This window comes from Haematobia irritans, chromosome 3 (genome assembly GCF_050003625.1).
Source record: "Haematobia irritans isolate KBUSLIRL chromosome 3, ASM5000362v1, whole genome shotgun sequence".
In the NCBI taxonomy this organism is placed as follows: Eukaryota; Metazoa; Arthropoda; class Insecta; order Diptera; family Muscidae; genus Haematobia; species Haematobia irritans.
Window position 1 is genome coordinate 230,952,956 of NC_134399.1, and position 26,878 is coordinate 230,979,833.

At 33.0% G+C, this 26,878-nt stretch overlaps 2 protein-coding genes and 1 long non-coding RNA gene across 4 annotated transcripts; 1 reads left to right on the top strand and 2 right to left on the bottom strand.

Annotated features, from left to right (window-relative positions):
• Positions 1 to 2,717: 2,717 nt before the first annotated feature.
• egh (beta-1,4-mannosyltransferase egh) lies at positions 2,718 to 18,327 on the bottom strand. Its single transcript, XM_075298450.1, has 3 exons — positions 17,911 to 18,327; positions 4,588 to 5,531; positions 2,718 to 4,519 (listed from the first exon to the last, which is right to left on the bottom strand). Exons 2-3 carry the CDS (start codon positions 5,386 to 5,388, stop codon positions 3,938 to 3,940), a joined length of 1,383 nt encoding a protein of 460 aa, XP_075154565.1. The 5' UTR covers positions 5,389 to 5,531; positions 17,911 to 18,327; the 3' UTR covers positions 2,718 to 3,937.
• A 1,920-nt stretch (positions 18,328 to 20,247) lies between these two features.
• On the bottom strand, positions 20,248 to 20,752 carry LOC142228126 (uncharacterized). The gene is made up of 2 exons (XR_012720073.1): positions 20,519 to 20,752; positions 20,248 to 20,461 (listed from the first exon to the last, which is right to left on the bottom strand). It is a non-coding gene; the product is annotated as an uncharacterized LOC142228126 (long non-coding RNA).
• A 1,202-nt stretch (positions 20,753 to 21,954) lies between these two features.
• LOC142228127 (uncharacterized protein CG5902) lies at positions 21,955 to 24,962 on the top strand. 2 transcript variants are annotated; one of them, XM_075298451.1, is made up of 4 exons: positions 21,955 to 22,208; positions 23,051 to 23,468; positions 23,531 to 23,847; positions 23,911 to 24,962. In XM_075298451.1, the coding sequence occupies exons 2-4, from the start codon at positions 23,197 to 23,199 to the stop codon at positions 24,096 to 24,098; spliced, it is 777 nt and encodes a 258-aa protein (XP_075154566.1). In that variant the 5' UTR covers positions 21,955 to 22,208; positions 23,051 to 23,196; the 3' UTR covers positions 24,099 to 24,962. The 2 variants fall into 2 exon arrangements, with proteins under 2 accessions (XP_075154566.1, XP_075154567.1); XM_075298452.1 differs by having other exon boundaries at positions 23,100 to 23,468.
• Positions 24,963 to 26,878: the final 1,916 nt, after the last annotated feature.

The following is a 26,878-nucleotide window of genomic DNA, read 5'->3' on the forward strand; positions in this document are numbered from 1 at the left end:
AAATTGTTGACCAATTTCAGCACTTCATTATCGTTTTTATTTAAATAAATTATAAGAAGCTAGTTGTGCTTGGTGTTTCACAAAATATAAAATGGCTCGCGTAACGATAGTGAGGGAGCCACCGCGGTGCAATGGTTAGCATGCCCGCCTTGCATATACAAGGTCGTGGGTTCGATTCCTGCTTCGACCGAACACCAAAAAGTTTTTCAGCGGTGGATTATCCCACCTCAGTAATGCTGGTGACATTTCTGAGTGTTTCAAAGCTTCTCTAAGTGGTTTCACTGCAATGTGGAACGCCGTTCGGATTCGGCTATAAAAAGGAGGTCCCATGTCATTGAGCTTAACATGGAATCGGGCAGCACTCAGTGATAAGAGAGAAGTTGACCAATGTGGTATCACAATGGACTGAATAGTCTAAGTGAGCCTGACACATCAGGCTACCACCTAACCTAACCTAACATTTCATACTTTTTCATACGCTTCCCCCATCACAGTTGGCAATTGTTGCAGTGTCACTTACGAGTCTGAGATAGCGATGAGGATGAAATGGAACTTTGAAGTGCTGGCAGGGTTCTGATACGCTTCCCCCATCACAGTTGGCGATTGTTGTAGTGTCACTTACGAGTCTGTGGTAGCGATGAGGATGAAATAAAACTTTGAAATGCTGGCAGGGTCATTCCGCAATGTTCCAATATTCGGAATCGCAAATAGAATTTAGTTTTCTTATTAAAAAAATGAGATACTATCGGACTTAAATTCAATTTGTATTCGAACTTCTTATTGTTGCCAAAATTTTAATTTGTATGCTTTAATATCGCCAAACGAAAATCGGAACATGGAAAATTGTTTGAGAAATTATTGAGTAGCGATGCATTTACTTTATTATTATTATTATTATTTTATTTATTCATTCACACACTACAATATATACAAAGATCATTGCAGTATGTGATTAATGTTGGTAGGATAGTAAATGTAATCTGCGACTTAATTTATAAATTATAATTAATTAATAAATTAATAATTTTCAAAATTTTTAAAACAAGCAATAAAATTCTAACAATAATGAGGGAAATTTTAATAACCAGTAATTTAGCAATAAAGGGTGAATTGATAAGTGTGTATATATATTAGCATTAAGCAGAAAAATGTTCATATAAAGCATTTTTGAATGTAGTAGCATTGCCAATGAATTGAATGGTCGCAGGTAAAGAGTTCCACTGGCAAACGGCGTTGAAAAAGTAGTGCCATTCAGATATCAGGAGCTGGTGTTGTTTTGGAATTATTAAAATTCTTCTGTTTGATCTCCCAAAACGTAATTTGTCATAAAGATATGTTGGTTCTTTGGTGTAGATAATCTTTTGCAGCAAAATTAACGCTCTGATGTTTAACAGTTGCGCAAATTCTACACCATAAAGATATTTAGTGTTCGCAGCACAACTATCAAAGCGTTTGATACCGTACACATATCTAACGATTGCATTGTACAGTAATCCCTCGATTTACGTCGCCTCGGTTTACGTTGTTTCGATTTACGTCGTAAAAATGTTTGTTCCATTAAACTTCGATTTACGTCGCCATTCGATTTACGTCTTCGATTTTTTTGCCCACTTTATCAGAAACGCCTTCCATAAGTAAAATTAGTATCAAAGATGATGACATCGTAACATTTTATTTTCTGAAATTCTTACCGAAATTACTGAATTACCTTTATTTTTGAACTTTTTTATTATGCACATAACCAGCGCTGTGATACAACTGTGTTTTGGCCTGAAGCCCGATTGTTTGTCGTGCAGTTGATTATGGGTTTCAATATACTCAGATGTTTGGTTGTGAATAATTCTTTCAAATGCCTTAGAAAGATAAGGCACAATAGAAATAGGACGATGTTCTGTACCATCTACATTCTTGGGTATAGGTAGAATTTTAGCTTGTTACCAGAAGTTCAATATGAGGATACCACTTGAGAAATTATTGCTAATGTGTTGAATTTTACCGTTGAGGGTAATGTCTGTTTTTTGTTGAGAACGCGATTTTCTCAACAATTTCTTAACTTGTATATTACACTAATCACTTAAAAAAATGTTTGAAAAATTGTTGAAATTTAGTCAAACGTTTGTGTTTATTGGGATTACACGCCAAGATCATTTGAAACAAAAAAAAATTAAATTCATTTATACATTTACAATTATCTTCAGTTAAAAAATATAAAAAACAAAAGTAAACGTTGCCAAATTTCATTTATAAACAAAGTTTTACGAGATTAAATGTTCCAATTTGCTGTACTCAAGCGAGTACAATGGCAGGGAATGGGTTAAGAACACCCAAATTTTTTTGCTGGGAAAAAGTGTGAAGCTTTTAGTTGCTTTTTTATAAATTAAATGTTTAGTTATGTTGAAGTCTGATTTTTATTCATTTTTATAAAATAAAACATTAATTGAACCTATAACTTCATTCTATTAATTTTTTGGAAAATTGTCTAGCTACGCTAATGGTCCCAAATAACCTTAAAAACGATATTCAGTTCTTAATCAACAGAACCACTGTTCCCCTGTGTTATCAAACAAAGGGAATCCATTAAATTTCGCGATTATATATTTAAATACTTAAAAATAAATACACCAAACTCACAAAAAGTCATCGACTGTGAAGAATTGCTTATCTTTTTAATTCATTATTTTAGAAAAGTAGGTTTATAAATAAAAAAAATTAACTCATTGAATCTTTTGTAATTGTCTTTATTATTTTGAATTACTTTGACATTATATCGATAAAGCGATAAATAATTTATTTGTGATTTCGTTAAGATATTTTTTTATCGTTTATTTCTTTTTCCAGAAATTTAATTTCAAATACTGTTTTTTCCATAGTTCGACTTATTGCATTAATAATAGGGTAATTCGGCTATCGAACATCGAAAAATAATATCTATATCGTAAATATACAAACTAACACTCATAAGTTATTTTATACATTTGGATTGCACAGTCCAATAGGTAAGAATTTGTCATTAAGAACCAAGTTCATCACAATGCCCAACTTGTCTTTCGGTATTCTGCGATATTAGGGATATGACTTATGAAGTATACGAATTTTCCGTGAAATTAGATTTAAAAGTATAGATTTAAATATGCTAATTTATCTCTTTTTTGTCGTTCGCTTAATATAATTATTACGCATAAAAAATTTTCAAAGACGTGCAATCATGAATTGTTACCCTTTTTATACAATGTTATTTGGTCTGGGCTTGTGTGTACAAATAATAGGTTGTTTTCATGTAAGTACTTAAACATTCGTGTATTCGTCTTTGTAATAGTTCGAATTTTGTATATCAAATATCCCTGTTACAGCAAGAAACAGAACACATTTCTTCCGAATGTTGCATTTTCGAATGAATGCAGCATTTTAGAGTAATAGACGCAAGTACGAATACGACAAGGACAAATAGTATGCAATATATATTTTTTAACTTAAACCATCAATAGGTGAGGACATAATTTATTTTAATACACCTATGTTACAATGTACAAAGCCATTAAACGCGAAAGGAATTAATGGGATGAGAACATTAATAATAAATACCTAAAGAAATCAACTTAAAACTAAATAGTGTACAATAACATAAAAATATACGATACAATATATGGATGTGATCCTTTTTTAAGGAGGGAGGTGAACATATGACCTTGTGTGTTGTATGTGCATGTGCGTGAATGTTTGTTCAGTGATAAATTTAAAATATTTGTGATAGCAGAAGAATATCTTCCAAACTGCATCACTTTTTGGTTCAATGATTCTTGATTTGTTCAAGATAGCTATTATAATATAATTATAATATTTGGATTGTTTTTCCAAACCTTTGCAAAGTTAAGCAATAATTTTAGACCATATCACAAAAATTACCAAAATGGATAGCTTGAAATAACTAAGCCTGTCATTATGCTACAACGACGGAATCTAGAGCACGTATGTCTTTTTGAACTACATAAAATTTATGTTTTTTACCTATTAAACCCCATATAACTGCAACATTTTCAATCACCACATTAACTGGTATTGTACAAACAGCTCCCAAAACACATGCCAAAAATTTCACAAGTCCGAAACGGTATAACGAAAATGATTTTATGACGCCAAACACATACATGTAGATATTGACTGCAGCTATGAAGGCACAAACGAAATCTACTATATTGGGACAGGGTATCGGATATAAACCAGCGAAAACAATATTTGAAGTGGACAAAGGCATGGTTACCCACGAGTAAACACTTATTCCCAACAGCAATTTGTGTCGCAGAGGAATCATTTTTGAATGTACCACTAATAATATTCCCTGAAGCCAACGTTTACGTTGTTGTAAGAAATCCAATAGGGTAAAAGGAGATTTCTCGTACATTTCGCCTTCAATAAAATTAAAAGTGAATCCTTGGGCAAAAGCACGCATGGCAAAGAAGCAATCTTCAGCAACAGATCCGTCAATACCATTGTCAAATGACACTTGTCGTTCCGCACCAACCTGGGTTTGAGAAAATATAGATTTATTGAGAATTCCAACAGTAGTTCAAAATAAGGATATAAACTCACCTGTGTCACAACATAACTTCCTTTCCAGCTGAATAAGGGTTTGTGGAACAACTTGAATTGTAAACGCAATTTTCCCATATCATCTGAAACTCGGAAACTATCCGCCAGAGTAGTTAACCAATTTACAACATTTTCGTTGGCATATGTAATAAGGCCCTGTCCAAAGGGGTGTTTTCCGTCTAGGACGAAATTTATAATACCTCGTACGGAATTTTCCGTTAGTAACGTCTCTTCATCCAAATGTACTATCCAATCATTATCATTTAATACATTTATATTATCTTCTAGGCAATACTGCAATGCTCTTGACTTAAACAAAGCTCCTGTTCGAGTTTTATACTCTTTTGGAACAACAATCTCTCGAATACGTCGATGGGATGCCAAATGAACGGCTTTGTCAGTGACTACTTCAACGAGAAAATTCTCCAAGCCGGTGTCCAAGCATGTATTCATGTTTCGTAAAACATTTGTCTTTACTAACTCCGGAAAGTCCCCTCTTGTTACCACACGTATGCATATAAAAGGTGCCAACAAAGGACTTCCTTTAAGCACGACTTTTTCGGGAAAAGCATTGTAAAAAACTAGCCCGCAGAAATTAAATAGTACTTGCGGTAGTGTAAGTAGCGTTAAAAACCTCAGTAAATACAGCAAAACAGTAGCTATTTGACCATATTCAGCCCAGGGATCTAAGACAGTGAAAGAATTCTCATCGATCTTGATACCGCCCGAAAAAATCTCGAATGCGATAATAACTACGATAAGTAAAGTACAGTGTAATAAATGTTTTGTATTCGAATTCATGTCTTCAAAACAGTGCCGGACAATATTCTGACATACACGAACGTATCGGATCTAACGATTTTATAATATATTGTCTCTCGGCCGTTTCTTCAAATCATGAACAACACACGATCTCCATATATTGACGACGTGATCGCTTTTGCCTAAAATAAAAAAATAAAACAAAATATTAGAATATACACACAGAAAAAGAATAAAGTTGAATAAAGTTTGATATCGTGTAGTTGCCGTATCCTTTCCAAATCGTTAGTAGCGAATTCAAACAATTCTTTAGAATAAATATTTTTTTGAATAATTGAAAAATAACTTATATTAATTTTTTAGCATAAGATGTTAGTTTATTTGTTTCAAAGTATATATAAGTCAGTTGAAAAATGGGTAAATGAATGTAGCAGATGTATCAATGACGGTCACGCTTCCGTCCAAATACGCCTAGAAGTTTTCTTTCATCGATTAAAAACAAATAATTGTATTGTTTAATTATTGGTTGATGCGATTTTACAATATTATTTGGTGTAAACCCGGTAGGCCCATATGTAAGTCACTTAGAAACCGACACAGAGTACGTGCCTCGTTGCTAAGACTAACACTTCTCTGGGACAAAAGTAAGAAAGTAACTGCACTGACTTTTTACTCCTACTAAGCGCACAACAGACTGACTAATATTGTAAAGTATCACAAGCCTTTTATACAAAATAAGATCATTCTCAATGAGAGAAAGCTGTTTCCACCCACCGTCGTTATTCTCCACCCTCTTTACTTACAACAAAGACAACATACCTCTGTAAAATAAATATATGTGCAAAAATTGTTTCATTTCTCTTTTGGACGAAAATAACGGTACTTAAAATTTTTCTTTTTAACGATGTTTAGGTGACTCTATGCTATGATTATCATTAGCGATTTTGTCGCTAGACACCAATTCGATGTACCGTTATATGAAATTTGTAATGAAAGTTAGAAGTTCAATAGAAAATAGTTATATGTGCAATGTACATCAATTGCATTTTTTTCACTAAAGAATGCACAGGCTCATTACAGTTTCGTTGTGAATAATAAATATAGATTGTGGGTAAGTTACATTTATGTTCTTTTTATGTATTCCGAAGAAATTTAGTGCAAATTTTTAATCCTTAGTGAAAAATGCCTCGAGGAAGTGAACTTTCAGAGGAAGAACGAGAAAAAATTATCGGAATGGACCTAGCTGGCAAAAAAAAATTGAGAAATTGCATCAGTGACAAATCGACACCGCAATACGATTAGCAATTTTTTTAAAAAATCCCACAAACTATGGTTGTGCTAAACGCAGTGGGTGCATTCCAAGGACAAAGCGACATATTCGCCAACTTTCTGCCAATGAAAATATGAGCTGCAGAGAATAAAAGTAGAATTGGGTCTGAATGTCACTAGACAACGAATTCAGCAAATTATCAAGCACGATATAGTACTAAAATACGAAAATAAAATTCCTAAACCGCGGTTAACACCATAAAAATGCTCGTATTTCTTTTACAGAAAAATACAAGTTTTGGGACGAAGAGTTCGAAACATTTATATTTTGCGACGAAAAGAAATTCAATTTGGATGGTCCTGATGCGTCACAAACATTGGCGAGAATCTCGGCACCCTCGTCAAACTTGCTATAAACGCACCCACAGGGATGGATCTCTTATGGTATGGGCAGCTTTAGGAGCACGAGGAAAATCTAGAATATCCCAGTCAGAAATTTACGATGGTTATAAATATTGAGCGTTGTAACAGCGTTGGAAGCCAACGTTGAAACAACGCTTGCTAAACAAATTAATTGACGGTTTTTAAATAGTAAATTTTCCATAAAATTGTCGTTGAAAATGCATGTTCCATCAATGTCCAATGGTTTTTAATGAGTAATGGATGTATTATTGTTGATATGAATTGATTTATAATAGGATAATGTTCCTTTATCATATAAAGTGAATATGTACATTAACAGTGAAACAACTAGGAACAACAATTTTGGTTAATTTTACAAATGAGGCAATTGTAGAAAGTTTTAACTAAACTAAACGCTGACATCACGGCAAAACCCAAATATAAGTACTTATTTATCGACTAATTGAAGAAATTTTGTTAGACATAACTACTTTTTTTCACAAAAATTTTGTCAAAATCCTATCTCTATAGAAAATTTTGTCCAAATTTTATTTCTATAGAAAATTTTGTCAAGATTTTATTTCTATAGACAATTTTGTCAACATTTTATTTCTATGGAAAATTTTATTTCTATTTATAAATTACCTCTTAGAGAGGTTTTAGACGATGCAATTGGTTGCGTGCAATTTTTTGTATTCTCTTTTAAAGTTGCTTCTTAAAAACTTCAGCATTTATACGTTGAAATTTTTCATGCAATCGCTTGAAATTTCAAGTTTCAGAAATGTCAAAAAATTGCAAGAGGAACGGAAAACATGAAATTTTTTCTACCCCCTTTGCTTCTCTACCCCGTTTGCCTACAAACAAGAATTGCGTGCAATTATTGCATGCAATTATTGCATCGTCTAAAACCCTTCTTAGTTGGAGAGGAATATTTTGCAAAATCTACCAAAACATTGAACATCCTACAAGTCTATCAAGCAGTCAAAAATTTACCATTTTTGCTAGAATTCTACCAATTGTGGCAACCGTGTTCCAAATACACCAGTGTGAGACAGGGAGACGGACATTGCAAAATCGATTCAATCTAATTCTAGGTTAGGTTATCTTAGGTGGCAGCCCGATGTATCAGGCTCACTTAGACTACACACAAAAAATTTTTTTTCTGATTCAATCACCAAATTAATTGATCCAATTAATTTTTTAATTGAAATGTCTTCAATCACGAAAATGATAGTATCAATCACAGTTTTAATTGGGCATAGAACAAATTCTTGATTAAAAAATTGATTTTTTCAGCAAATTTCAATTAATTTTTTAATTGATTCAATTAAAAATTTAATTGATGTTGATTGCAAAACTCAGTTAATTTATTAATTAAAAAAGGTAACTATTTTTAATTACTTTCTGAATTGACTTAGAGTTTTTATTTGGATTAACAATTGATTGTTTGAAATACATTTTTAATTAAAAATTTAAAAAAAAATCAGCACTTTTTTAACTGAATTAGTCTTCCGAATTTGATTAAAAAGTTAATTGTATCAATTATTTTTTTAATTAAAAATTTTAAAATTTTCAATCATTGACTTAATTAACTTAATGTTTCTACTATGATTAAAAAGTTAATTGTATCAATTAATTTATTAATTGAAAACATTTTCAACTTCAATTAACTTTTTAATTGGAAATATGATGGTGATATTTTTTTCTGTGTATTCAGTCCATTGTGTTACCACAGTGGGGAACTTCTCTCTTATCACTGAGTGCTGCTCAATTCTATGTTAGGCTCAACGACAAGGGACCTCCTTTTTATAGCGGAGTCCGAACGGCGTTACACATTGCAGTGAAACCACTTAGAGAAGTTTTGAAACACTCAGAAATGTCACCAGCATTACCGAGTTGGGATTATCCAACGCTGAAAAAACAAAACATTTTGGTGTTTGGTCGAATCTGGTTTGGAACCCAAGACCCTGTGTATGCAAGGCGGGCAGAAATAACATTTTGACAATATTTTCTATAGAAATAACATTTTGGCAAAATTTTCTATAGAAATAAAATTTTGACAAAATCTTCTAGAAACAATTGGAAAGACGTATGAAATTTTGTTTTTCAGTGCTTTTTAATGATTGTAAAAACCATCGATACACCGTATAACGATGTTATCATTTTGGGGTTGTCAAAACGTTCGTTAAACCATCGGAAAAGCGTATAAAATATTGTTTTCATGACGCTTTGAAAACGTTGTTAAATACAATCGATACACCGTGGAATGATGTTATCATTTTGGGGTTGTAACAACGCTTTTTCCCACCGTGTATCAACGCTTTTCCGATGGTTTTTTTCTGACTGGGATGTTTTGTCCCCACTAAAATGAACGCAGAGGTATATGTCGATTTATTGGGGAACAATTTAATAGATTTTTCATATGAGTTTGGACTTTCCAACAAGATAATGCTCCCATCCATGTTGTGTGCTTCACAACGGTTTTTTTGGAACCGTTTTTTGGTGTGGGTTTTGTTTTGGAACCGTTTTTTAGTATGCGGTAGGGAGCCACCGTGGTGCAATGGTTAGCATGCCCGCCTTGCATACACAAGTTCGTGGGTTCGATTCCTGCTTCGACCGAACACCAAAAAGTTTTTTAGCGGTGGATTATCCCACCTCTGTAATGCTGGTGACATTTCTGAGGGTTTCAAAACTTCTCTAAGTGGTTCACTGCAATGTGGAACGCCGGATTCGGCTATAAAAAGGAGGTCCTTTGTAATTGAGCTTAACATGTAATTATTTGCGGTGCCAAGTTGTTTCGTTTGGTAACGAAATGAGAATAAAACATGCAAACGTTTTATACCCATATCGTTAGTGAACGAAACAACGTTTGCTAAGCGAAACGATCATAACGATGGGACATAACCAAACCTATTCTTATTTGGAAATATATAAATTGAACAAATAATGCAAAAAAATAATAACACTTGATTTTTTTCTTATTGTAATGACTTAATGAATAAACAAACGTTTGCATTGAATTTTTACTGATTTTTTTCTATGTTTTAGGAAGCACCGCAATACTTTTCAGTTTTGGTTGAGTTTGTACTCACGAACAAAAACAATACCTTTTGATTGCACGTGGTATTATGTTAAGGAAAGTTTTTCAGACGGCTACATACGGTACATGCGAATCATTGTTTGTGGATATATTTTGTGGGCAAATTTCAGTACTTGTGGGAGTAGTATATCTTCCACATGGAAATTGGGAATCTGTACAGCAGCAACTTGGTGATGTTATTGTGAGACATGTGCGTCTAACAATAGGCGATTTTAATGTGAATCTCTTCAATTGTCGTAATTCGGCCTTGGACGTTTGGACAGTTTGGGACTTTCTCCGTAGCACAATTCACTTCCCACGCATTGGGATAATTTTCACAATACCACTTCACGGATTGGCTTTTTTCTGGTTAGGGACATTAATGAAGTAAAATTTTCAGGCCAATTATCGGTTTGGGACTTTCTCCGTAGCACAATTCACTTCCCACGCATTGGGATAATTTTCACAATACTTCACTGATTGGCTTTTTTTCTGGTTAGGGACATTAATGAAGTAAAATTTTCAGGTCCTTTCTTTATCGCATCATGCGTTAATCTAAGCATATCTTCCATTTATCGTTCATATACAGAATATGTATATTGAAAGGGTGTGAAAAAGGATGTGAAGATTCATGTGTTAAATTCGTTGTTTGTGTTTCGGCTAAGCAAAATTCAAATTTGTGGAACGGATTCCAGAACACAATTTTTTCTTAAAAAGTGGCGGAAAAAATGGCAAACACCATAAATTATTTTATATATAAGAATGCCAATCATTCGTAGTTTTACATCGTCGAAAAATTGAGCTATAAGAGATAACTCAACAGTCGTATAAAACACTCAGTATATCCTGAAGTAATAGATATAACATAGTAAACTGAAAACATACAAACATATACTGGGTACGAAAATAAGATTCTTAAATTCAGTTGTCTCATGTACAGTATTTGAGATATATCGTCACCATATATCGACTATATATAACCTCAATATTCGATCGTCCATATCTGGGAAAATACTCTTGGTGAATTGAGCAGACAAAATAGATATTGACGGGACAAAAAATCAAAATTTAGGTTCAGCGGCTTAGAAACCAGTCGTATATGGAGTTTCGCAATGATCCTTGCCCATTAAATAAGAATAATTATGGCAGACAGAGGGACAAATTTGTTTACTGGAGCTGATCAAGGAAAGATATGGAATATATTGAATAGAGAGGGTATAGATGTGTATGCTGTTAATAATTTGTTTTGTTTTGAATAGTACTTCCAATGGTGAAATGATCCTTGTCCATTAAATAGGAATAATTATGGCAGACATAGGGACAAATTGAAATCACTCATAAGGAAATATCGTAAACTTCACTATAATAATTTATTTATATATTTATTGAAAATATATTTTACAAATTAAATCTATAAAATACAAAAAACAGAAAAGCGCAGGGTAGAGTAGACCATAAACGAGCAAAAGTAGAAAAAGTAAAATGGTAATACGACTCAAGTGTAAAATATATTTTACGGTATTCGATCTAGAATATTATGAAGAAAAAGATCTTAAAGAAATAATAAAAAAATTGTACATAAATTTTGTTATAAATATCAAAAATTGCATATGCAATCAGAGCTTGATGTGTACGGCGAAGATGGTCTGATAACGAACAATCTCAAATAACGGCTAATGGTTCTTCTAAACATGATATGGGACATTCAGCAAGAAGATGCTTTACATCCATGTTACAATAGCAAGTGGAGCATTGCAAAGGCTCTGAGTCATCGTAGTAGTGCTTTGTATTAGATAACGACTTTCGAACCCTTAATCATGCTAGCTGTATGCATTCGTTTCTGGTATATTTGTGATTGTATCTTGGTCTGTGATAATTTGAGCAATGCGAACTCAAAAAAGTTTTTGAATTAGTCCATTTGATGACATTTTCCATTTTTTTAGATGAAGTGTAGGCTGTCACCATTAGTTGAGGAAAACATTGAACTTCGAATACCATTGGTAACTTTATCGCCTCTTTTCCAGTTATATCAGCAAACTTACATTTCACAATGGAATTATAAATCTCATTTTTATTGTGTAGGTAAGCATTAACTACGCTTAAAATATCTGTAAATATAGATGCACTTGATTTGTTCTCCCCAGTATATCTCACTGCCCTATCAATTGCTGCCAGCTCCGCACAAAAAATTTCAGAAAAAGTTGGAAGCATACCATGTTTGAGGACAATATGATGGGATTCGTCGGTGAAAAGTCAGGAGATAGGGTATCTTTTCCAGCTGTTTAAGGAACTCCACATTAATGTTTGACTTGTTGTAAGTAGCTAATTCTATGTCGATATCAACCATGTTGTTGTAGCTATCATTGTATAATGGCCCAGCTGGAATCGGCAAGCCCCTTTCTGTTATTTTGAGTAAAATGTGATGTATAGCGCATAAAACCTTCGCTGATTTGTTTTCAGATATCTTCCAAAACAACTCATGCAGGCCTTCCCCTGTATCCGTAAATGCCCTTGCTACGAGTGCTAGAGATCTATCTAGTAGAATTGTTCCAAAGTTCCTCATCCCACATTCACGTTCCAATGATTAAATTGGAGTAGCTTTTAATCCAGATGCTGTTCTATAGCAGTTGTGAAGTGAAGTATTTATGTTATTAACATTATGTTTACTCGTTCAGCCATAAATGGTTATGCCATGTTGTATTAAACCATTAACCAGTGATGCACAAATGCCGATGGCAATATCAATGTGGGGACATTGTTTCTCTGAACAAATTAGTTTTAAAAGATTATTAATCTTGTTTAAGCGTTCCTCCAGATACATAATTTGATCATTCCATATCATTGCTTTTGAAAAAGTATTCTTATTTTACATTTGAGAGGAAACGTTGAGTTAGCCAGTCGAATAGATGTTACATTACATGACCTTCGTCTACACACATGAAGAAATTCGCATTTGTTTTCGGTTATAACAGCTCCAGAAGTGTGTTCGATTGATTTGGCCAGTGAGTTCACATAAATCGTGAATAGAACTACCGACAATGGTGATCCTTGCGGAACTCCATTGTCTAAAGGGTGCTTTTGGGATAGGTAACCATCAATCCTTACAATGATTTTCCGGTTGGAAATAAATGAAAATATGAATTTAATTATCGATGTACATACACCCCATATTTTTAAATCAACAATTACTGAACTGGACACAACTCGATCGAAGGCCTTTTCTATATCGTCTGAAAGAACAACACTATGTCTTCTTTTTCTTGTGTTGTCTAGGTTTGGACTCTAGTTCATGGCATAATGTGTGAACCCCATGTTTTGGCAAAAAACATGATGTATAATTGAAACCTGTTTCTATAATACTTCCAAAATCGTGCAGCTAAAACCTTTTCTAAAACTTTTGACAACACTGGTATTAATGAGATTGGGCGATATACATCAGTTTTATTTGGAGGTTTTCCTGGTTTTTTGTATGGGCGTTGAAAGTGCAAACTTCCATTCATGAGGGAACGGAAAGTGAACAGGGTTTTAATATTTGGTTGGGTATCCCTTTTGACGAATGACTGATTTAAGGCGATCTGGAATAGATTCCACAAGTTTTTTTGTATATTTTGGACTTATTCGATCCCACTCTTCCAGGAGAGCTTTTTTTGTCTCGTTTGTTTGAAATATCATGTTTTCGTATTTCAATTTCCAATTTTTGCCATAAATGTTCTATGATATTCAAATCTGGCGATTGTGGAGGAGTTTTGATTACTTTGGGGCAATGATACAAGTCATTTTTTAACAATTCCGGCCGTATGTTTCGGATCATTATCCTGATAAAAATTAAATATGTCCTTTATGCCAAGTCTAGTGTCGACCAGGACAAATAGGGGATAATGTCAGGGCTTCTCATTGTCACATCTATAGATGTAAAAGTACCTCTTGTACTTAAGAGTTGGGGATCCATCGTTCATAAATACAAAACCGATATTATTGGCAAAATCTTCCCATAAAGCACCGTAAGGAGTCCCACAATATCAAATGGTGTTCATTACCGAAACCATGTATAGCAGATATGAGATTCATTGAAAGTTTGATATCGCATTCCTGATACACATTCGTCAAATAGAATTTTACATTCCCTTAAATTGTAATGGTTTGAAAAAGTAGATCTCCAGTAGATACAAAATGTTTATTGACCTTGACATTATTGCGAACGAGAAACATAATTCCAGCTTTGGCATATTGATAGTCCTTGTTGTGGTGATATATTTTATAACCAGAAAGATGTAATAGATGAGTAGTTCTATCAACGACGCAACTTTCCCAACCAACTTTAACTTTTTCGGGTTTAGTGAAACAGTTGAAAGTTACTATGGCTGATCCAGTTGGGACAAAATTATCCCCATCTCTTTTCATTACATACCGAAAATCAGTAACGTTAGGATTTTTTTTTTCGAATCAAGTACACCTTTGCTTTGTTCCTCTGGTGACATTTTTTATAATTTTACGCGAAAAAATTCTACCCAAAGTGGAATTAAGGCTGCTGTGAAGCGTTATTTTAACTGACACAATATCAATATACTTCGCTTTTAAAAATGTTTGCGCAGTCGCCAAATCCTTAGCCTTAATCATTAGATCTGCATTACACATTTCGGTAATATCCAAATATTCTGTGGAAATTCAGGTTTTTCTGGCAGGGCAGTAGCTACAAGGAAACGTGGGAGGTGTTTATTATCAATTTCGATATTGTTAATTATTACTTCTGCTTCCTCTAGACGCTTACGTTTGTTCTTAACCTTTCTGATACGCCCCTCAAGGTCCAGGTCCTTAAACCTGTTCCTATACGGGGAATCATCCCCGTTCATTTCTAATTAATCCCTCTTCTAAATTATCGTAATAAGACACTTAAATCAGACAATTAAATGTCAGATATCAATAATAATTCCCAAAACAATGTGGGAAAAACGCGATAACGGTTATTCACTAAAATTGCAAAATTCAAAACTCTGCTATCAGCAAAATACGATGTTAACGTGGCGCTTGCCCGACAAGGACTGCTGTATAATAATTTGTTTACTGGAGCTGGTCAAGAAAAGATTTGGAATATTTTGAATACAGATTGCGGGCTCAGAGGGTATAGATGTGGATGCTGTGAATAATTTGTTTTGTTTTGAATAGTACTTCCAATGGTGATACCCTTGAAGAACTTGATGATCGGTCTGGATTTTCCTTCGGGAATATACGATGATTGATGCTGTTGGTACTGACGGTATTCCTATTAGATTTTTTAAGATAATATTTCCATATATTCCTGTATAGTCTTCATCTTTTCAATACGATCATAACCACGTCTATATATCCGGTGGGTTGGAAATTTGCACGAGTGGTGCCAGTTCCGAAAAAGGGTAGATCATATGAATGTAAGAACCTTTGTCCAATAAGTATACTTCCTGCTCTTTCTAAAGTTATGGAGCATATAATTAAAGATAAGACACGAATTTATTGAATAGTAATCATTGATAATAATTTGATTATTAATGCAAATAAGACTACGGCGATTATGTTTCAGGCGGAGTAGCGCATTATAACATATCCGCAAATCAGAATGTGTGATGATGTGAATTTGGATTTTTGACAACATATATCCTCCCACTCAGTGAGGGTGCCTTTGGGACTAAGAAAGTTATATAATTGTGGTATATACTTGACTGAGCGTGTCGAACGTACAGTGGCCCTGGATTTGCTGATGTACGTTTCAATATAATAGGCATAAGATGGCTCTGATTCTGAACAGGGCAGTGCGTTATGTTTTTGGGTTGCGTATTTTTGAACATATGGCATATAGGTAATTGATTTGTTCGGTTGTTCATTTGAATCTTACGTTTTGTCACGAAGATTAATGTTTCTCCATAGGTTGAAAATAGTTTGTTACATGAACTTATTCAAAGATTTGTTTTTTGCAGATCGGTAAGAAATCCACAGATAATTATACCTCGTATAAATTGTGTCCTTTTTCAAAGGGGCTTTATTGTTACTACTGCAATGGTTTCGAACAATCTTACTGTAGCAGTAAGCGATCTTGAGAATCAGTTCAAGAATTTGCTCTCAGCTGTGGTTTATTAATATTAGTTTTACTATGGAACTTTGGCCAAAGTGAGGAAGTTAGGTTTACGTTTTAATGATTAGTATTGCTAATTTTATAATTACTATTAGTGTATTACTATTTTTAAGAGCAATACGATTTATAGGCCACGAAGGAATACAGGGGCTAATCACGGTATTCGATATCGAATTCATAATCGTATCGAAAAAATTGTCGATACGATTAAAAGTTTGGATCACGGCATTCGATCGAAATTTGATGCAATTTTTCTGGCATTGCCAACAGCAAAAAACGAAGCAGAACAAAATGAAATGACAAAATTAAGTTAGCGGCACAAAATAGAATGAAGATTTCAAAGTAAAAAGTAAATTGTATTGCATTATATCTTATGGACCCATATCTCTTTTTACATTCCTCCGAATTCCTTCCTAATTGGAGGATGAGATAAATATAAAATAAATCGGCGACAAATAAGGAATAAAAGTGCGCATTGTTATTGGTGTAAGTACATTTGTTTGAAATGGTGTGCACTGTTAGAAAGTCACCTTTGGAGGCTCAATGGACGATTTCGGCTGACGAAGGAGGCGTTCAAATGGAAAATTATTTTTGGTGGCACGTCAACGAAAATTATATCGCTTTACAATTGTCTGCATTCTTAAAACTTGTTGCCAGTGGAATCCTTCATCATTCACTATTCTTACAAGGTGGTCCAGAAGCGTTATGTTGTCACGGAATGGTACGGTAATTGGTTGATCACAATCTCTTGGATATCGATCTAGCATGTGCACTTTATATATGGTTCTTTGCCAAGCTAGGATGCTCGCTCCCGAACTCGAATATGACCAATTTTTGTTTAACTTTTATTGGAGTTGCATTAGTCCTAAATATTCAAAATATGTTCATTATATGTAAATTTACTACAAATTACCAATAATTCGAACTAAAACTAATATATTTTACTATTCCTATATGGCAAAAACAATGTAAAAAACAAGTGAAAAATTTTTTACGATTGCAATTTACCAATCGAAAAAATTGTCGATCAAAAAAACTCGATATCGACTCCCGTGATCCGAAAAATTTAGATTTCGATCAAAAGTTCTCGATATCGAATGCCGTGATTAGCCCCCAGTATTGTTAAATAAAATGAAGTGAAGCGTTTTATATTTAGTCAAAGGGGAAATGAGTCCACCCAAAGACCACTATATAAGCATATATATATATGATATATCAGCCAAGACTTCATTACTCAAATAAGGGAATGATTAATGCCAACAGGAAATAAAAATGAATAATATAATGTTGAGAAAACTAAAGTCAGTGAATCACATAAGATTACCATATATCAATGTTTTTCTGATGTTGATAACGCTTGCATGAAATCTCTAGGTATAATACAACGGAATTACAATACAAGAAGAGAATAACGATAAAGAGCAAAATTATCAACCATGTTGATAATGAAGAGATAAACTTCATTTCGACAAAATAATTACATAAGATTATCAAGAATTAACTGCTTTTCAGTAGAGGAGTTTACGTCTAATTATTTTAAGTATACAACCTAATAACAATACGATGGTGCTACACTAAGTATAACTCAATGTCGATATAGTTTATTTCCTATATAATACTGGAGCCATCATTCGAACTTTATATTTTGGACTATAATGTGAATATTCAATATTCTTATATTATATATGATAAAAAAATGTTGACTCACTTTTTGAATAAATATATACACATATATGTTTTATATGTATATCGAACCGCAATGTATCCTTTTCCTGCTTCAGTCAATAGACAGCAACGCCCAACAGAAGAGGGCAGGACGAATGGCTTACTTCTCCAAACCTTAACCCTTACTCAGTGTTTTGATTTTGTTAAATATGAGTAATCTTTCCAGCGTACTTTTTTTAAATTTATTTAATTTTTTTCTCTTGGCACAAACAACACTTGATAATGGGGATGTTACAAATATGTACTTTTCAACGTTTGGATTTCGTAGCCATAATGTAATGGTTTAGCGCTGTTAGAACTTGGATTTCCTTAAAATTCAACCTTCGTTTGCTTATGTAAATATTCCAAAAATTATTATAATAAAAAATTGACACTCCCAGCGTGAATATTGTCATAAACATAAAATAGTGTTGGGAAAGTAACGAGTATTTGATTACAAGTACTCGTTAATAATATAATTTTTTGAGTACTCGTTACTAGTAAAAGAGTATTTGGTGGTGAAAATTTAAAATCACCTTTCTGTACGCCAAAATTTGGCGTACAAGAGAAAGGTGAATTTGGTTTTTTTCATTTCTCACTTCGTAAGTGTATTGTATTATTATAAATTTATTTCTTAAAATTAAATTTTAACTTAGATATAAACAAAACAATCTATTGTACAATCTGTTGATATTGCCGCATTAACAAAACCTAAGTAAATATGCAAGTATTTGGAGTATGGTTCTATGTTTTAATACCATAATAATACTAAGAAACATTTTACAATTTCATTTTTTCTTAGTATTATTATAAATTTATTTATTCATATTATTATTCATCTATATTTAATCAAACCGAGCCCATGCGGACTATATGTTGATAGATAATAATTCATTACAGGTATTTGCTTGAAATGATAAAACTAACTAAAACATATTTAAAAAACATATTAAAAAAACGCACACTTTCTTAAAATCAATCTATCTTTAAATGTATGGAAATTGAAAAATCCTTAACAAATAGCCTTGCTATGCGAATTGCAAACTATTTCTCAAAAATTTCTATAGAAATTTTGTTGCGAGCTATATAAAGGTTTTGTTTTGTTTGTTTCTACAAAATCTATGTACTTAAAACTTAAATCTAACACAATTTTATTAAAAAATAAAAATCCTAGGAAAGTGTAAAGTCGGACGGGCCTTTGTATTTAGATCTACATTTTGATAAAATCTCAAATCAGAAAATATAAAATCGATTGTTCGAAATATTTCAAATTAATTTTAGAAAAATTTAAATATTTATAGAAATTTGTAATCCCAACCCCAAAAAAACTTCAAGGCAAGAAGGTGGACAAGGACTTGGACTTGTTGCTGTATCAAGGTGGGCAGGTGTTAAGCGTGAAGCCCTAACTGAATATTTTTCCTAAATTTTTACTAATTGAACTTGAAAAAGAAATTTAATTTGATATTTTAAATAAACGCTTTTTCCCTTATTCAACGCTGAAATAAGTATTGTACCAATGTATGAAATAAGTATTGTACCAAATTTTGAGATTCCCTATCCCAACCACATCTTTGTCCTTATACTAGAGACACCTTCAATTTCCATCTTCAAAAAAAATTTAAAAATTTAAAGAAATTTGAAGAAATTGGATGACACGAATTTGAGTATGTTTTTTTTCCTCGGGTTATTAGAGTAATGGAAACTTTCTCCAAACATAATAATTCCATGAACTAAAATAAAGCTAAACTGGCTTTAGTGAAATAGAGAGTTCACTTTTTTTGAGTGTAGTGCGAGTGTAAAGAGTCACACTCACGAAAACAAAATCACGCTCACGATTTTAATCACACTCCAAATTTCTGAAAATAGGGCAATAGTTTTTTTCTTCTAACGGTAAGTAAGTTGGCGGTTTGGAAGTAAAATTCTTGACTTCTTGGAAAATATTAATTGAAGTTTTCGAAAATCGTTTTATCAGTTAAAATAACACGAAAAGGATATATGACTTCACCTTTGAAGAAAGTGAAAAATTTATCTGATTTCTTAAAAACGTTTGCATTTGAAAAAATTTGCATTGGGTGTCATGCGAATACCCTGCCAACATTTTTTGAATTTGGGGACTCTTTTGAGAATCCCCACTACGTCGAAAACAATCATATACGACATCAAAAACTCGTCGGAAAAGCGCCGCCACTATTGAGAAGTTGTACCACGCCAAGTTACTACAAAAATGTTTCGCATGAGTGCAATTATTAGGTGCCTTTATAGATCAATTTAGAACGACGCCAATAAGGGACCCTCCAAACAATCAGAAAAAGTGCATTTTAAGATAGTTGTAAAAGAATCATTGTGGTCGAGTAAAACACGTTTGTTTAGATATTTATTAATTTGATTAAACATTTACAAATTCTTAAAAATATAACATTTATACCACTATCACATTACATTTAACATAATTTTTGGCATTAATGATGATGTTGAGTTACAAGTAGCGAGTTACATGTTGCTGCGTCTATCAACCAGTGTTTTTATTCCATGGAGGCAGCGTGTCTGTAAAATATCTGAAAAACAATCACTTTATTCCATTTGGAAAATCACCAAATTGTTCACCAATATACCTTTCACAATTTTAAGCGTATAATCTATGTTTTCAGAACTTTATTTTCGTTTTTATTTAATTAAAATATAACAAGCTGGTTGCGCTTGGCGTTTCACAAAAAAAATGCCTTTTTTAACAGTAGGGATGGCAAATTACTTGCATGTACTTTTTGATGTACATTTTCATGATGGTTGAAGTGACATTTACGAGTCTGTGGTAACGATGAGGTTGAAATGGAACTTTGAAATGCTGGCAGGGTAGTATGACAGGGTTTTTGAATAAGCTTATTCAAAAACCCTTGGAAAATTTCAACATTGGGTCTCACGATACAAATGATCACTAAATATTTTCATCCACTGTCAACGGTGGAAAATGATGGATTTAAAAAGTTTGCAAATTGCAAGCATCAGTAATACACAATGTTATTTAGATATACCCTGACGAAAAATACCAAATAGTGAATACGAAATTGGCTCTAAAAATTTGAATGATTGGTGAAAATCTTTTTCTAACGAGACCCATATATCTACAACACCACATTTTATAACACTAGAATAAAAGTGGCTAATGTAATTTGCTTTTCTATACTGTTTTTAAAAAAGAGGAAGATATTATTAAAAAGTGTCCACAATGTCTTTTTTTTTATTTTTTTTATAAAAGTAACGAGTACTCAATTCAAAAGTAACGAGTAGTCAAAAGTAATCAAAATTTACAAAAATTTTAGTATTAGTTGCGTTCCTTCCCTGTAAATACAAGCACAAGGCATATTAATTAAAGGTAAAGTCACGAGCAAAAAAAGAAAACAGCCCTACTGTACCACTTTGAATTTCATGTTTTTTGATAAATTAGTCACAATAAGTTGCTATTGTGAATCACTTTATCAAAATACAATCCGGCAGCATCTGCGCGACTGATGAGTTGTTCTGGATTCTCATATAATTATGAACGTTTCAACTTTTTTCGAAGCAAAGAAAAAAACGAAGAATAAAGCTGCTGGATTAACCCCGGGATTCGGAATTAATCCCGTCCCGAAAATCCCGGGATTTCGGGACGGGATTTATCCCGAGTGACAGCCCTACTTAAAAAGGAATTATGATGATTTATAAGTTGCAATTCTGCTATATTCGGCTGATTCTATCAGAGTTTATTATTGATGAAGGCAGCGAGTGCGGCCAATCGCAAGAACTTGTCGGCGATGACTACCTAATAGAAAAATGTGTTATCGATCACAATAACAAGCAGCAGTATCGATTACGTCATCGGACATAACTTATAGTGTGGCCAATATCTGGGATATGTTCGACACGAGCACTGTCATCCGGATAAACTTATAGTCTGGACGGCGCATTACCCACGTTAACATTTGAATTTTCCTGGAATTCAAGAGCTTCGAAACCGCCATCTACAATGGACATGTAAATTGTTTAAAATGACAGATGTATTTAATCGTCTGCACTTTATGTAGTCTTTGTCAAACAAAGAACTGAAATCTTCACAAATTTGTTCGATCTGTTAAAAGAAAATCATTAAATTAGTTATTAATTTTTGTGAATTAAAACTGAATGAGCTGATCCGTACGAGGATGATGCAAGTAGTTTTCTCAGCAGTAATAAGTAAAGATAATATTAAACAAAGAAAAAAATTGTCTAGTGTTTGACCGAAAAACGTAACGCAAGGAAGGTCAAAGGGAAGAGGAAAAATTAATGAAGGTATATATCATAAACATTTTTAACTGTTTGGTTTTAGTATCAAATGCTTTCTGACATCTTATCAAAACCATATCCCAGCCTTGTTTATTTAACTGCAATATTCATTGTAACTCACAATTCGATAGTCATTAATAGCGTTTGTGACCAACGCATATTTTCTGTAAATGCAATGCTACAAATGTTCGTAATGGTTAGGAGAAAAAAATATATTATCTACACTTTTTACTTTTTTTTCAAAACTTTGAGAGTAGCAATGATAAAACAGATAAAAACAATAGTTGTCCAACATTGCTGGCCAACAATAGTTATCCAGCAAAAAACGAAGATTCACTAATGGCCAAGCTTTGACTTTTGAGCCTAGGTTTGTCATATAAATATGTGGGTAGGAATTGCAAATAACACAACAGTTTATTCATCCGTCAGTTAATTGACATTTCCACTTTACTTGACTATTTTTTCATAAAGAGTCTGTCATTTTGCAATTCATTTCAACCTATTATCCTCCACTTGGCCTTAGAATTATAACGTACTTCATCCCGTATCTACGGTCGACAAGTCTACATTCCGCAATCAAGACATAGTGTAGTAAGCCATCAAGCCTTTTCAACTTGAGGTAGTTGTCTATTCCGTTCTCTTAGTGCACTTTCGCTTAGCCGTCAGAGTTCCGATCATTATTTGATATAGATTTAAAATTAATAGCTAGGCAAGCTTCCAGCAAATATCATTGTATTGTTATATCAATAATAAAGGAGGATAAGCATACTTTATGTACTTCGCAAAATATTCCTCTAAATTTGGTGTATTGTTTAGAACAATTGTATATTAACAATTTTGTATTATAGGTACGACTAAATTTTAATTATAATTATCTACACTGCCACAAATATATAGTTAGATTACGTTAATGAAAAAAACGTAGGGACGAATTGCAAATACGAAAGCTTGAAAAAAATTGTCCATACTGCGAGGAAAACAAAAATAATTGAAGATGTCGAACAATCATTACCATAACCACAATTCGTACAATAACATGGGGACTTCTAGTAATGGTTCTAGCCAACGTTATAGTAATGGCGAAAGTAAATCCCAATATAATAACCACCACAACCCGGGAGTTGTTCGACTTACAAACGGACACAGTTTAAAACCACTAGAGAATGTTGCTGTACCAGATATGTGTCTATTTTGTTTCGAAGTTTTAGATTGCGAACTTAATAACGTCGAGGGACCAGGTACACCACCATTTACTAATGACGCTTAGTAAGTACTTTACAATTTTTGTTTAGTAAAAATTTCGTAAAAATGTTTGCATTCTATCATAGCCCCTTATTTGTAACATGGAAGATAGGACGTGATAAACGACTTCGTGGCTGTATTGGTACTTTTAGTGCAATGCATCTGCACTCAGGTTTGAGAGAGTACGCATTGACAAGTGCTTTGAAAGACTCAAGGTTTGCCCCGATCTCTCGCGAAGAGCTTCCTAGTTTGCACGTTTCAGTTTCAATTTTGCAAAATTTTGAAGAAGCAAATGGGCATTTGGATTGGTCCTTGGGAGTACATGGAATACGTATTGAATTCATTAATGAACGTGGATGCAAGCGGACCGCTACTTATCTTCCCCAAGTGGCAACTGAGCAAGGTTATAACTCTTGTTTTACTCATCTAATCAATATCTAACAAAGTTTCTCGCTACTCGCTCCAGGTTGGGATCAAATTCAAACTATTGATTCTCTTTTGCGGAAAGGAGGTTATCGCGCTGCCATTACGCCAGAAACTCGTAAATCAATTAAATTAACCCGCTATCGTTCTCAGGAAATCCAAATGAATTACAAAGAATATCGTGAAGTTTTGGAACAACGCCGTGGTCAATACTGCAAAGTGCAATGCTAACAACTACCACTTATTTAATGACTAAAGTGGACACATCTTACGAATATAGCTCGATTTCAATATATTTTTCTCGCTTAAGAAACAAGATATGCAAACAAATCCGATAAATACATACTACTAATTTAGATATAGGAACATATATGTATTAGATAGCCTCATAACGAAAGTTCAATTTCAATAGTTCTGATTTAAAAGCTTTTTTGATCAATATTTCAGAATTTTACAATCAAATTGACAATGTTTGACAAGAACTTCGTTTTTAAACTTCTTTGAATTCTACACGATGTTTATTACTGCCAACATATCGACGTACTTTAACATGTCAAACCTTGTTTTTGATGGCAACCATTACCATATTCAATTGCTTTATCATAGTGTCAGTTGTATGAAACAAAAACTGATCCACTAGCTTGCCACGCTAAAAGATAAAAGAAACTATCTTAAAAGATATGGTATCGAAACATTCAAGGTATACTCTTCAAACAAAAAGAAAAACGGCAAGTAACAGTTAGTTATGAAAAGAAACTTGTGAACAGCTGTAACAAAACGATAAAATTGTTGAATCGGGCTGCATTTACTCTTTGTGGTCCGAAGTAAGTTGAAGAAATCTAATTAATTATATACTCGTGTTAACACACACATTTTTTTTTAAATAACAGAACAGCATAAATGAACTCGATAGATTTCAATCCCTTTCCAAATAACATACAAATGGATATTGTACTATTATAAGTGTGAATTCATCCAAGTAGTGAATTATTAAATGTACTTTAACAAGGACATTTTATTTACGCGTATATTGTTGTCTTTGAAAAATTCTGGTTTAGTAAATAAAATGAATAAAGAGTAATAAAACCCGCAAAATTATTACAAAGTTTTTCCATGGTTTTACCATAGCTCCATAAGGGCTGGTTGAGTGAAATGAAAGAAGTAAGTGAAATATCATTCTCCTCAGATAAAAATTGTAGATGTCTCAGCTGTTTTTGTCTCCCTCAAAAAGGGAGATCGAGTTTTTAAAAAAAGCAAACCTGTTTTCAGCAGACTCGGCTGTTTTAGTAGTTTTTTTCTGCTATATTTTACCAATTAATCCAATTCAAACATTTATTTAATCAACTAAGCCCTCTTGGACCCTACAATTACTTGTTTAACCTTGGTAATTGTTGGCTGCGCTATCAATACCCCAAAAGCCAGGTTAGTACTCATCCTACCAAATACTATGCAGTTTGAGGAAATCCTCAAACTATGATTATATATCATTGAATTAAATATTCTGGTTTCTTCCCATGTACAAGAATTTATTTTTTCTCTTTTTGAGGTATCTTCACAATGCTTAATTAACAATTACGACGAATAAAAACTCAAAATAAAATTATTTTACCCCAAAAATTTTGAAATATTCAATTTGTTTTAAATTTATGACAGAAAAGTATCGAAATAATTTATGGTAAGAATTACTTCAATTATTCTTGCGAATCGTAACACATTTCCTCATATTTCGAAGCATACATCGATACATTTCCAGATTTTCTCGATTTTCAATTTTGAACAATGTATTGGGAAATTTAAATCAAGTGGGAAATTTAAATCAATTTGACTGACAATATGGCGATTGACATTTTTGTTTTTGTAATACTAAAACTACCTTAATAAATATGGCTTGAATAAAACTGATACTACACAAAATATCAATTGAGCTTTTTAGAAGCTGTAAAAACTGTGCATTTACGCATTATTAGATATACCTTAACCCTTCGTTACCAAAACCATGTTTCCGTTCAATTCTGTCAAAACATCTTACAAAAGAATATCCCTAACGTGAAAGAATGAGAAAGACAAAAAAGTAACGGTAAACCGTCCAAAAGAATAGCGTCATATAGGCAAAAAAGTAACATATCATGACATTGCATATCATGCAACGAAGAGTCAGAATGGAGAACTATTGATTGTTTCAATTCCGTTGTAGGTTGAGTGTTTGTATCTATTCTAATATTCATATGAGAAATAATTGGGATATCTATCTACTACGTTTGCTGCATGGCTGAACAAGAAGGTTAAATCATGGGCCCATATGATTACAATTTTTTTATTTCGACAAAATTTTAAGATGTCAAAATCATATGTTTATGGGGATTGCATCTCTCCAAATGACACTGCATAGCAAATGCATCTCAAACAAACTCGCGCATTCATAGCTGGAGAATTGTTCAAAGATGACTTGAGTATCTTGATAACATATTCCAGACCCAAAATACCACGCACATCAGTTTTTAAACTGCATCATAAACTGTTTTTGTTAATAGATGGCGAAGATCCATTTGACTGACTTCCATTCTTAACTTTGGTGGGTACTATAGTCTTATTTGTCTCATATCGGCGTTCCTCGGATGAATTATCCACTTCACAATCACTCATAGGTGACGCAATTAAATTTGAAACTTTATTTTTCTCTGGAATTGAATTATTTTTTCAGGACAATTGAAAGAATAAATAATTGCCACTTTTACCAATGCCATACGATTCTTTTATCAGCTGATTTTGAAATTTAAAATTGTAAACAACATATTGAAATTTGTTGTTTTTGTTATCGTGATTCAACCTCCTTATTCAGCCATGGTTTGCTGGGTGGACGAGAAATCAATCATATGACTGTAAAAAATAGACATATAGTTAAATTACAGAGATATTTGAATCAACCGTGGATAAAACAAATGTCGCTTGTTAATGATGCCATGTGTATGAAATACTACGTTCACACTAAGTACAAAATCTCGATTCCTAAG